The 13551-nt window shown below is 40.0% G+C and overlaps 1 protein-coding gene across 2 annotated transcripts in view; it reads left to right on the forward strand.

Moving 5' to 3' along the window:
* Positions 1–13551, forward strand: part of SLIT3 (slit guidance ligand 3) — a 414666-nt gene that overhangs the window by 369159 nt on the left and 31956 nt on the right. For both annotated transcript variants that reach the window (XM_035105174.2, XM_035105175.2), the window contains exons 29-30: positions 3175–3268; positions 8003–8140. In XM_035105174.2, coding sequence (XP_034961065.1) covers positions 3175–3268; positions 8003–8140 — 232 coding nt within the window. The remainder of the gene's footprint in view (positions 1–3174; positions 3269–8002; positions 8141–13551) is intronic.

Below are 13551 nucleotides of genomic sequence, written 5' to 3' on the forward strand. Positions count from 1 at the left end.
GCCGGCTCTGCGCATGTCTGGGCACCAAAAGAAAATTGCTTCTGTGCATGTTTAGATATGCACAGAAACAACTTCTGGTGCTGGCTGCCCGTGTCCACATGTCTGGGCACAGAAAATCGCTTCTGCGCATGTCTAGACATGCGCAGAAGCAATTTTCTTTTGGTGCCCAGACATGGGCAGAGCTGCGCAGCACCAGAAATTAGTTCTGCGCATGCCCAGGCATGTGCAGAGGCAATTTTCAGCAGCACTCGGCAAGTGAGCGAGCAGCCAGCCGCCGAGCGAGGCGTTTTACCAGGCGGCGGTTGGCTGCTCGCTTGCGTGGGGGGGGCGCTGAGTGGAGCCTCCCTGGCCAGCAAGGAGGGAGAGGAGCTGCTTCCTTGGAAATCCGGTACATTTATGGGGTATTTAACAATCCGGGGTCACGGCGGGAAACGGATTTAAATCCGGGGGTTTCCCGTCAAAAACGGGAGGGTTGACAGCTATGGACTACAATCTTCTACCCACTTGGAAGGAAGCTTCATTGAATCAATGAGTACAGTGGTACCTCTGGTTAAGAACTTAATTCATTCCGGAGGTCCGATCTTAACCTGAAACTGTTCTTAACCTGAAGCACCTTTAGCCAATGGGGCTCCTGCTGCTGCCATGCTGTCAGAGCACAATTTCTGTTCTTATCCTGAAGCAAAGTTCTTAACCTGAGGTACTATTTCTGGGTTAGCGGAGTCTGTAACCTGAAGGGTTTGTAACCTGAAGCGTTTGTAACCCGAGGTACCACTGTATAGAAGTGTTTCTTAATTACACTTGAATTTATTATTTATGATTTATGATTTCCAGCCTGGTGTGGGCTCGGGGAACAAATGATATCAGTGGAGTAAAACTGATGGCATATAATTTAATTATTTATCTGAACCTGCTTCTTTATTCTTTAAATGAAGATTTCAAATGTAGGAGAGATTGGTCATGACCCTGTAGTTCACACAGAAGTTCTGTCTGTTAGTGAAGGATGACTAGTTGAATAAAATTAAGCTTCATATGTTTGGCTAACAGACAAAATATAAGATATTTACTACAACTCATTGGTACTAGAAAAAATCAATTTCAGCTTTAGCAAAGTTATCAGTTCCATAATCAGTTGTGAGATCCTTAAAACTATTATTATTACCAAAACATCTAACATAACGGTGCTGTACACAAGATAATATGCACTATCCTGATTTAGAAAATAAAACTCTCTGGTTTGGCATTCTCTGCAGAACTGAACAGGTGTCAGCTGGATTTATAACTGTTCCAGTACTACCTCAAACTGATTTCCCCTCTTTTGTAAGAAAATCCCAGGTTGATAAGCAATAGGCCTAGCACTTTGGAGTGTCTGCTGGGAACCAGCAGCAAGTTATGAAAGTGGTTGAGTTGTGCTGTAACTATACACAACCATATACTTTTTGAATACTCATTTGGTCATTCCCCTGAATCTGACTTGAGTTAGCACTGCTCCCCTCCCTTCAAGCAAGGTGAGTGCCATAAATTATTTATAGTTAGGGGAACCCCATGTGGTTCTAACTTTGTTCAATTCCTTTTGGCATCATTTTCAACAGACGCATAGAGCAGGTTTGTGAGTGTACAGTGCTTTAGCCATAAGCACTAGTAATATTGTAGGATGTTATTGTTTGATTTTTTTCCCCAGTAATGAATTTTGTCATTAAGCTGAATATGTAGCAAAATATGAAATCGACTCTGATCTGTTTGCATATTTACAGCTTCATTTTTGCCAGTGGAATTTTTCCTTGTGGCTATTTAGAGACAGTTATGTGTTCGAAATGCATGTTGGGGTATCTACATATATAGGACTTATCTGTGAAATTTTACATTATGGCTCAAACTGCTCAGGAGACTTCTGGATCAAATATGTTATAAGGGTTTTAATAAACCAGATATTACATATACAAAAAGGGTTTTGCGTCCTTCATGGGCAATATCTCAAGTCTAAGGTACTGAAGTGTAACCAAATAGGGCTGGATTTGAACATTGTGGATCTGTTCATTATTAGAAGTTAAAAATACAAAACTAGACCTTGGACTGAACAGGTAATAACTAAAACCAGCTGAACTATTCCTTGCCCTTGAGGGCCATATTACCAAGAAGACAGCATATTATTTGGGTTCAGGAGGTTCTGCACTCTTTTAGTAGATGTTTATTAATCATATGAAGTCTTCAATCTGTTTAGCATTACAAAATAGACTATTTTTACCACGTTGAACAAACTTACAATATTCTTGTAGGAAAAATAAAACTGGCTCTAAATGAAAGTTAGTGCTTCGTTCAAAACATTTTTGCATCAAAAATGTTACTCCACATGTTAGTAAATGAGTCACTAGTTCTCTTTGCTGTTGGATCCAGGGACCTTGTCATGTGGTCAAGTACCAGTTAAAGCTTAATGTTGTGCCAAAGCAAGGAACAGTGCATGTGACATTACTCTATCCTGTTGTAAAACCTGTTCACTGAAATGGATACCATTATTGGTGTAAGGTAGTGAGCTGCTCCAAATCCAGAGGGCAGCTGTGGTAGTGTATTGCAACAAAAACAACTTTTGTGGCACCTTGGGCAAACAGGTTTATTGTGGCCTGATAACACTTCATCAGATGCCTCTTCATCTTGTCCACAAAAGCTTATGCCACAATAAAGGCTCATCCATGCTTATGTTTGCTCTGCACCTCCATGTCTGGGCTTTCCAGGTTCATGTCTGACAGCTCATTGTTTTGCCCCAGCATTTCCCCACAAAAACCCACTCTTTACTGCTGAGATAGCGCAAAACTCAATCCACCGAAACCCCAAATTGCTGTTTGCTCCAGTTCAGCGGTAAAGATTGGATTTCACAAGGGAAGCATTGAAGAGGAAGAAAAGATCACTCTGACATGGAGCTTTAGAGCGCGGACCGTGCCTGGAATCACAGAGGAACAGTAAGTGTGGATAAGCCCTTAAGCTGTGCCACAAGATTCAGCTTGTTCAACAGTTTGTGGGTTCACTTTTCTTTAGTCCACGCACCATCAGACATTTGCATTAATCTGTTATGCTTCAATGGCCTTTATCCCTAAACCTTTTTTCCACAATAGTTCAAGAAAATCAACCAATGTCTCACATCAGATTTGTTTTAAAAGACCTCTTAATTTGTTTCTACCCCAGGGGAGCTATGTGATGAGGTGATCAACCATTGTGTCCCAGAGCTAAATCCTTGCAAACATGACTCCAAATGTATCTCTTTTGACAAAGAATACAGGTAAGCAAACACATATTGATAGTTTCTGAATGGGCTGTTGTAAACTCATGGGGGAGCATGTATCCTAATTAACAAAATTCCTTTGAGTGTTGTTTTTGAGAAATGCCTATGGAATTCCACATGTGAGGATGAAGTGGAAAGAGGAGTTTGATCCTGCTCTCTTCAACCTGACACTTTAATTTGACACGGAATCTCCTTTACAGTCATTCTCACCTTACCACTCTTGGTGCTGCCATTGTTGCCTTTTATATGATTGTAGCAACCGAATCTCTCTGTCTATGGACTTATTCACACTTAACTTTTGTCCACGTTTTCCATGCCCAGTCAGCACTTTCAAGCTCTGTGTCAGAGCACTCTTTTTTGTTTTCTCCGGACAGAATGCAGCTGAGGAACAGCATCAGGAAATGGAACTGCTCTCACGTGAGAGGTGTTTCTCAGAGGTGTTAAACACATGGTGTGGTGGGTAATGCCGCCATCTTGTTTCAGAAGTCAGATAACACATATGTTTGTCCATTCCTTGTTTCCCTCCTCCTTTTGACCAGTCCATTTTATGACAAGCTATACAAGCCTGAGGAGGAGTAGAAGAATTGGGAATACACACTAATTCCTACTCTGAGTCAAAACAGGAAATTGGTCTGGAGGAGGAGGAGAGCAAGTAACAGACAAATATCTGTGTTTCCTGTCTTTGAGCACTAGAGGGCAGCGTGCATAACTTACCATGCCATGTACTCATTTGGTGAACCATGGTAGCTGGAGAAATAGCAAATTCAGCATTCTTAGCTTTGGAACAAGATGTATCGACAGGAGCATAGCAGGCATAGAATCAAAGGTAAACCGAAGGTAATCTAGATTGAAATATAGCTGGAGAGATGGAAATGAATTTCCAAAAACAAAGGCACAAGACTCTAAAGTGAGGTCACAAAAACTAGCTTTGGAATTCCACAGTAGCACTTAACAGAGATTCTTGAACTATAATTGTCTTCAAAGAGAAGAAAGAATGGTAAGTTAAATGTTACCGTTTCTATTATCCCTACAAAGCATGAGGTCACCATTTATGGAGATAAAGGAAATCTGGTAATTTGTTGCTACTGTAATTAGTAGTTACTTGGGGGAGGGGAATACTTAGACTCAGCAGTAACACAAGGTGGGGGAACACCTGGGGAAGTGAAAGCAATAATTTGAAGTATTTGGCTGCACGAACATATTTTGAATCACTTTTACCGTAGTATTTTGGTCTCCATGGCTGTGGTTATTGAATGGGGGTGTTTAAAGTAGAACTGCCCCCTCTGCATAATTAATTGCAATTTGCTCATTTTTATTTTAAGAATTTCTATGTCATTCTCTGTAAAAATGTCCAGAGCAGTATATACAGTTAACTAACTGAACGCATCTCTCACAGAAATAATCCTATTGTTCCAATTGCCCAGAATGTACGTATTAGAGTATTGTTATAAATAATCTTTATTATTCTGGAGCTTGGAATTACTACCTGACAGAATAAAGCACTGATTTAATACTGCTCTTCCACGAAAAGTGGTGGTTCTATCATTACTGTGATAGCCAATACACATCATAAAAGTGATCCATAGCAGCTTTGAATAGGGACCTGCACATCGTTCATTATTACATCACTTTATATTAGGACAAGAGGGATCAATAAAGCAACAGGATTAAATGCTGCTATTTCCTCCCATAGCATCTTATGATGGATACCGTTTGCATGCCAGTGTGCCTGAAGCATTGCTGAACTGTTTTGCTATATACTGTATTTGCTAAATTTTTGAGAACGAATAGTCCCGGATCTCCAACTTGCTTTTTTCTGTTCCAGAGATGATTAATTACAGAATTATTGTTCTGAACGGCAATAGAATTCTGAATTAGTGCCTTCAGACAATTGTTCCGGATTTCTGATGTTTTGTAGATGTTATGTGATATGAATGAGTGCAGGATCAGGTATATAGGCTGTGGATGGAGATTATAATGGAGAGCTGATGGTGCACAAACTTGTCAAAAGAGCATGAAATCATTAGATTGTGAGGTAAGCCAAAAGAGAGAGAAAAGGGATACACTATTCATAGGAAAATGGTGAATAATGATAAGTGCTCTCAGACATGCTGAAAAGGCAGGTCCTTAGGGAGGATTTAGCAGAAGGTTTTAGTGTTCCACCAAATAGTTCCAGGTAGCACCTTCACAAAGGCTGCTGAGTTCAGAAAATGCAGAAGAAGAATTGCATGCTGTTGAAAACCTATAGGTTACCTGATTTTTTAACACATGTTCCCCAGCTATTCATTTCATTTTTATTTATTCTTTCCTTATTTAAAATTATAACCCACATTTCCAGTTTAAAAATTCCAAGGTGACTTGCAATAACATTAAAATAAAAAATAATTGAAATTACAGGGAATATAACAGCAATAGAGGCATAGCTGCCAAGTTCTCCCTTTTTTAAGGGAAATTCCTTTATGCTGAATAGGCTTCCTCGCGAGAAAAGGGGAAACTTGGCAGCTATGAATAGAGGCGGTAGAAGATATGGTTTGGTTGACCTAAAATTCCTGTAATTTTCTCCTCTAGTCAGATGCCTCAGAAGTATAGGGAATAAGGAAGGTACCAGCCCTCAAGGTCCAGGATTTGAAAGCTAAAACACATGAGAGTGGATATGATCCTTTGTATCATTTCATCTGGCATATTCAAAAAGAAGGACAGATTAGGCCATCAATTTGCATAAAATTAGCACCTACTGATTTTTATTTGTATGTATAGATGCAAGTTTAGAAATAATTTTGATAATCAGAAATATATTACATCTCACCATAGTAGTGGAAACTGTGACCTGTGATATCTGTCAGCCTGCAGCTGTCCAGGTTCTAACTGTTGAGAGGCAACTTCAAGCCCTTGCTCTTCCTTCAAGTGGTTCTTTATCTTTAAACCAGACTTTGACCCAATGGTCCTTCAAATAGGGAACATGACCACCCTACCCTGATTACAACTTATCCTGTGAAAGTGAACACAATTCATACAGCTTCAAATGCTTACGGTGTCTGCATATAAAACAAGTCTGACTCTGAAATATGTAGGGTCTTAACTTGCTTTGGCCTACAGGAATGGAAGTACATAAAACTGACTTCATGTGTATAACATACAGATGCAAACTACAAATTTAGAAATTAGTAATCAAGATACATTGAAAGACTAGAAATCTGTTTCCCCTGGGTACTATTTAAACACCCATGAAATATAAGATGAATCAATTTCCATATCTATAGAGTGTCTAGTCTCTGTCTCTTCCTGTGGCCACTAAATACAACCATGTAGTAGTAAGGTGACATGAAGTTATCCCACATATTTCCTCTTAATCTTAATACACCTCTCTTTCCAGCTTTCTGCACCAGTCTGTTTTGTTGTTGTTGCAGTGCAGGAGGAAATCTAGAAGTAAAGAGGCTAGCATTAGAATTAAATAAGCTGTTGACATCCAGAGTTCAGAGGTATACGAAAGTACAATCTCCAAAATATGTAACATATGCTAAACTGGGGAAGTAATGGATGTTTCTCTTTTGTTCTGGTTTGAATGATATGCTTATTATTTTCCAGCTGTACAGCAACATCCAGCTGGGAGGTTTGAAATGTGGTTTATAGGCTGAAATACATTCAAGCCAGTCCAAAGCATAGTGTCTAAAATTTTGAGAGACTGCCTAGATTTCCAGAGAGATTTGCTCCCCCTGGCCTGAGACCTTGAATGCCAAGTCTCAGCCTAGAGCACATTTTTTATGGTTGAGTAATAAACCTCGGAAAATAGGGTATATAATGGAAATGCTGACACAACTTTAATACAAGCAACTTAACAACAGTAATAAATATATAATAGCTTATGTTTGCTGTTACTTTGGTTCCTCCAATCCGCTTTCTAGAAATGAGTTGCCATCTAAAGGTGGTGAAATGGTGTCAACTTGTTCTTTTATCTTCATATTAAGATCTGTGAAACAAATATTTATTGCTTCTTTTCATTATTATTACAGTTCAAATGCAGACTTATTAAGAAAACTCAAGTGATTGTCATGATTGTCACTTCCATAAGATACAATGCTTCACTATACACTAACTTGAGGGAATTATGAAGTTTATCTAAATGTTTTCACCATTTGTGAGACCTGCTTTAAATGATCAAGATTCAAGAACTAACTTAAAATGGTTATTACTATAAACAGTGATGTTAGTATGTATGGTTACTTATTAAAGAATACAGTTTAACTTCAGTTAGTTACAATGGCTTTAACTAAGAATGTTTACACTATAATGTTTTGGTCACTTTAAAATAGAAATTGGGGGATCTTTTGGGCTGTGATGCGATTCTCTGTCAACCTGCAAGTCCTCAACACAGTCCACCCAATTCCAGAAGGTTCCCTGACCTTCAGGAGCAGCTTGGGGAGATTAAGGGCTGACAGGTGTTGTTGTGACAGTCATCTTCTGACATTCCCCTCCATTGGCACTTCTCAAGATTCAAGTCAATATTTGTACCCACCCAGCCTCATTTTATGGGCTGCAAAAACAGGTTACTTCTGGGTTTCGGCGTGCACACATGCGCAGAAGTGCCAGATTGCACATGGGTTCCGAATGCTGCGAGTTGCGGACATGCCTCCCACACAGATCACATTCACAACTTGAGCGTCCACTGTACTTTTGTTGATATAATTGAACACTGATTTATGCTTATGGATTCACCAATTGATCTTGTTACAGATGTGAATGCTTGCCTGGCTACAGTGGAAAACATTGTGAAATTGATGAAGATGACTGTGCGGGACACAAATGCCGCCATGGTGCATTGTGTGTAGATGCTGCCAATGGGTACACCTGCATTTGTCCTCAAGGATTCAGGTAAGCAAAGTGGCATGGGCTCCCTCCAGATAATACTCTGACATTGGAATGTACAGGCTCATGGAACTATTTTTAATGGCTAAGAAGCTATTTGCACAACATCTAGTAGTCCACCTGTATGACAAAGCCATTTTAAGCATGCACGCTGTTACTTCCAGACACTGCCCACTACATACCCAGTCGATCACTGTGTTCTGCAGGAGAGAGCTTCCTGCAGATACCATCCTATCAGGAGATTCGTTCTGCATGATGTTGGAATGGGGTCTTTAATGTGTCAGCACTTCCATTTGGAACTACCTTCCATTGCATATCAGCATAATAATAATTTATTCCCATTATCTGAGGCCTGGTAGGGCAGACACACACACACACACATATATATATAAATACCCTGGTTAGGAGGAATTAAAGAACCTTTTAATGAGGGTGAAAGAGGAGAGCGCAAAATATGGTCTGAAGCTCAACATCAAAAAAACCAAGATCATGGCCACCGGTCCCATCACCTCCTGGCAAATAGAAGGGGAAGAAATGGAGGCAGTGAGAGATTTTACTTTCTTGGGCTCCTTGATCACTGCAGATGGTGACAGCAGTCACGAAATTAAAAGACGCCTGCTTCTTGGGAGAAAAGCAATGACAAACCTAGACAGCATCTTAAAAAGCAGAGACATCACCTTGCCGACAAAGGTCCGTATAGTTAAAGCTATGGTTTTCCCAGTAGTGATGTATGGAAGTGAGAGCTGGACCATAAAGAAGGCTGATCGCCGAAGAATTGATGCTTTTGAATTATGGTGCTGGAGGAGACTCTTGAGAGTCCCATGGACTGCAAGAAGATCAAACCTATCCATTCTTAAGGAAATCAGCCCTGAGTGCTCCCTGGAAGGACAGATCGTGAAGCTGAGGCTTCAATACTTTGGCCACCTCATGAGAAGAGAAGAATCCTTGGAAAAGACCCTGATGTTGGGAAAGATTGAGGGCACTAGGAGAAGGGGACGACAGAGGACAAGATGGTTGGACAGTGTTCTCGAAGCTACGAACATGAGTTTGACCAAATTGCGGGAGGCAGTGCAAGACAGGAGTGCCTGGCGTGCTATGGTCCATGGGGTCACGAAGAGTTGGACACGACTAAACGACTAAACAACAACAACAACAGTTTATTAAACCATGAACTTATCTTTGATTTCCTCTTCGCTCTGTTGTACTTTCTTCAAAAGAGTATCAAAGCAACTTAGAGTAATAAAATTCTTAGACTTGTAGTTAACTAAGTTTTACTCAGAGTAGACTCGTTGAAATTAATGGACCTAAGCTAGTCATGACATTAATTCCAGTGGATCTGCTCTAAGTGACTTGGTTGAATACACCCCGTGGAAATGCATCTTTATCAATAATTCACCTTGCATCTTTACTTCAGGCAGGTTCTCTATCCTCCTATTCCAGCATCTTGCATGCTTATCTGATTTGAACATTTGTTTGGTGCTTTTGTTTTTTTGTAAAATCCCCCTCAATGTTAATTTTAAAAACTGTTCAAACGAGTAGCAGGGGTTGACTTCCTAACAGTTAAGGGCCTGGTAATCGTGCAGCGTACAGCCCCTTTGACTGCAAAGTAGAAGTTCAGATTGTAGCCCAGTTTAGCCATTCATTTTGAATGTACAAAGAGACCATGTGCAGAAGACTTGTCCCAAACATTTCTATCCCTATCAGAGACCACTGTGTATTAAGCAGAAAGTTGTGAAGGAAGCACATTCAGTTGCTCCACCATTAAACTATATTCACAAGAAATGTAAGGCATTTGGTGTACAGGATTTCTGTAGCTCTGTCTTGATAATTTTCAAATTTAGTTCTGACAGCTGTCAATAGGCCACTCTTCTGAAATTTCACTGTATGTCAAAGATAAGGACACTTCACCAAATGAGTTCAGTAATCATTGCCTGGAGGGTTAGATATTGCTTCCTTCCAGTCAAATATTTTCTGTATTTGAGAACACATTCACAGCAAGAGAGCAGTCACACATGGGAAAAAGAGCTATGATAAAATAGAAATGCAGGAGCATTTGTGAACCTTTTTTCTGGTCATTGAGTCTACAGCAATTTACTGTTTTCCCGATTTCATTGCCTCTTTTCTTTTGTTCTTACCATACTCCTGTTGCATTACTCTGCTTTTAGCATTCTGAAGAGCAGGTATTGATTCTTAAAGTGATGTAACGCTATGCTTTCAAAAGCTCAATGCTTACAAAAGATAAGATAAGGAAATGAATTTCTTTGTTCACCCTTCCTGTTCTATCCTCTCCTTAAATCTTTGACTTTATGCTAGTTGTACAGAAAAAGGCTAATGGATAGATTTGTCTAAGTTCCTAAATCACCTATGTTCCTAAAAGTGTCTATTTGTTGGTGGCACATTATTTTAAAGTATGTTGCTGGAAACGTACCATGCTTAAAAGTAACATGCCACCCAAAAAACAGATGGTTTGGGGGACATAGTTTTTAGGAACCAATGTAGTGGGAGCACAGTGCCTGTGACAGTCTAGAGACTTCACACGATAAATGTTTCGTATGTTTGTTTTCAGAATTTATATCCTGCCTTTCTGGTAAAGATTCAAAGCCACTTGCAATAAAAACCAGAATTTTCCAAAAATATAAATAAGTTAGTCAAATAGAAAGGAAGTGTGACATTCTCTAAAAACATCAGGAACAAAAGCAGTAGAGGAACTTCATCATTTGAAGTTTTTACAATAAAGATGCATATGGAATTTATATAGAACATAGATAAACTATACTTTTAATAGCTTGAGTATTTTATGCTGTCCTCAGTGCTCATGCGTTCGCCTTATATAATAAGATTTGCAGTTGTCCATTTTCCATTTTTATCCCTTTCTGTCACTCCCAGTTCACCTGTGGTGTTCCTCACCTTGCCAAACAAAAAAGCCTCCCATAAAAGCTCATCCCAGGCCCTGGAGCCAATGGTCACCGTGGTGGGCTCATGGGCCAGCAGTGGGAAGGGAGAAGCAAATTCATCACAACAGCCAAGGACAGCGCCCCTGTTGTGAAAGGGGAGGTGACACAACATCACAACAGATTCTCCTGAGAGAAAGTGAAATGGGAGGGGTAGCACTTGTGTATAGTTTATTATTGAAAGGGACAGCGGCAAATCTCTTCTGCAAACGCCATAAATACAACACTGTATGTATGCTTCCTCTTCAATGCTCCTTCAGCATGACTCTCAGAAGGCATTTGGAAGCTTTCACTTCCGCTTTCATTTTATGAAATTATCTTGTTTCAACAAATCATAAGATTAAGCACAGTTTAGGGCACAGATGTAATGCTAAACTGTGGTTAACTGAAATCAGAAGTGAAATCTTTCCATCTCCTTGTGGCCATACCGGAGGAGGAAAGAGGAGCAGTGGAGGAGGATGCCAGCCCAAAGGGCTTGTTCTCATAATGACAAACCAGTTTATTGTTCTTTGCAGCTGTATCTTACATTTAGAGCAATGGAGACTGAACTCTTCTGTAGTGAACTCTTTACGCTTTAGGCATGGGAGTTTAAAATGAAGTTTAAAATTCTGGTAACAAAATACTTCTACTTATTATTCTTTACACGAACTTTGCCTTCTGTATTTTCATAGCAGGCTGCTCTGCTGGGGATTTCGAATCCCTTTTTATTATTTTAAAGACAGCAATGGCAAACACTGTGAGCGCCACAAAGTTGAGTTCTCTGATGTGCGTGCATGTAAAATCAATTTCAATTCATTTACAAAAGAGAGCAGTGGTACATGCCTTGGGCATTAGCTGTGTAGTTATTTGAAAGTCTTAAGTGCCAATGAAAAAGAAGGATTGCTTATGGTGGCCTATGGGAATGGAAATTAGGATGAATGTAATAAACTTCAGCCAATTTAGCTAAAACACTGAATGATGTGTGTACCAGGCTACTTCCAGCTAGGCATTTTGTGTGAAATCACCATTCATGATTCACTCACACTGATGTCCACATCTATTTGAAACAGACAGTTTCACTTTTTTTTTTAGAAGGATGAATAAGTATCAGTATTAAGAGATTAAATTTTGACATGGGCAGTGGCATATCAGGCAGGGGGGTGTATCACAGCTCAACACACATTTCCTATAAACTTTGTGGTGAGCACCATTTTATTGCCCTGTTAATTTTGTTTAAGCAAGTTTAAACAAACTAAACACTTTCCCATCTATAGTGGGGTGTTTTTTTGTTTTTTTTTAATGTTTGTGAAATACTGGTTTAATGAAAGTGTAACTACAATGCCAATCAGAAGGTCGGGGGCTCAAATCCCCACGACGGGGTGAGCTCCCATTGCTCGGTCCCTGCTCCTGCCAACCTAGCAGTTCGAAAGCACGTCAAAGTGCAAGTAGATAAATAGGTACTGCCCCGGCAGGAAGGTAAATGGCATTTCCGTGCGCTGCTCTGGTTCGCCAGAAGCAGCTTTGACATGCTGGCCACATGACCCGGAAGCTGTACTCAGTGAGATGAGCGCCGCTACCCCAGAGTTGTCCGCGACTGGACCAAATGGTCAGGGGTCACTTTACCCTTTAACTACAATGCGATGGGAAGATGCCAGAGTCCTGTCCTTCCAACAGCAGCTTTGTTGCCACTTATCAGAATAGGGCATGGTAGAGTGATGGTGAAGTTGGAGCTGTGAGGATACAGTGTTGGAATACACTTGGCATATTTGCTGGTGCACCCACATAACCCACATAACCTCAATTCAACACTTCCAATCTATTGTTGTTGTTGTTTTAAAAAGCATAATGTTGTTTAAATGGAGTGTTTTAGCATTACAGTATACCCCTGTAACACTAATTTTTTTTAAAAAAATAAAGGGGGAAAACCCTTTCCAACCCTTTCACCATATTTCCCTCCATAAAACTTCTAATATATATGTCCAATCCAATTGTTTTGACGTTTCATGGGTAGCAGTGGACAATCATACATAAACCCTTATTGATTATATTTTGACTCAATTACTTCTTCAAAAAAGCAGTTTATGTGATTTGTAGCTTTGGGGCATCCACTGGTGCGGACATAACATAGCATGAGGAGCATACAGGCACTCACAGCCCAGAATGATGATGATTGGGATCCACCTGTCTTGAGAGACAATGGATTGCGCATCCAGGGGTGAAGTCAAACTGAAAGGTTAGCAGCACCGAGGTGACCTCCCTGGGGTGCAAGCCTGGGCAAGTTTGACCTAGCTTCATGTGTTGGGGTGTGTTATTTATTTATTTTTGTTATTATCTTGTGTACTCTCTGGTTTTTTGTTTTAAACCACCCTGTGATCTTTGGATGAAGGGTGGTATATAAATTTAATAAATCATCATTATCATGATACAGGAAGGTGATGTAATGTTTTCAGCAACCTTTTCTGCTTATTTTTTACACACCACAAAAAT

This window comes from Zootoca vivipara, chromosome 2, assembly GCF_963506605.1.
Source record: "Zootoca vivipara chromosome 2, rZooViv1.1, whole genome shotgun sequence".
NCBI lineage: Eukaryota > Metazoa > Chordata > Lepidosauria > Squamata > Lacertidae > Zootoca > Zootoca vivipara.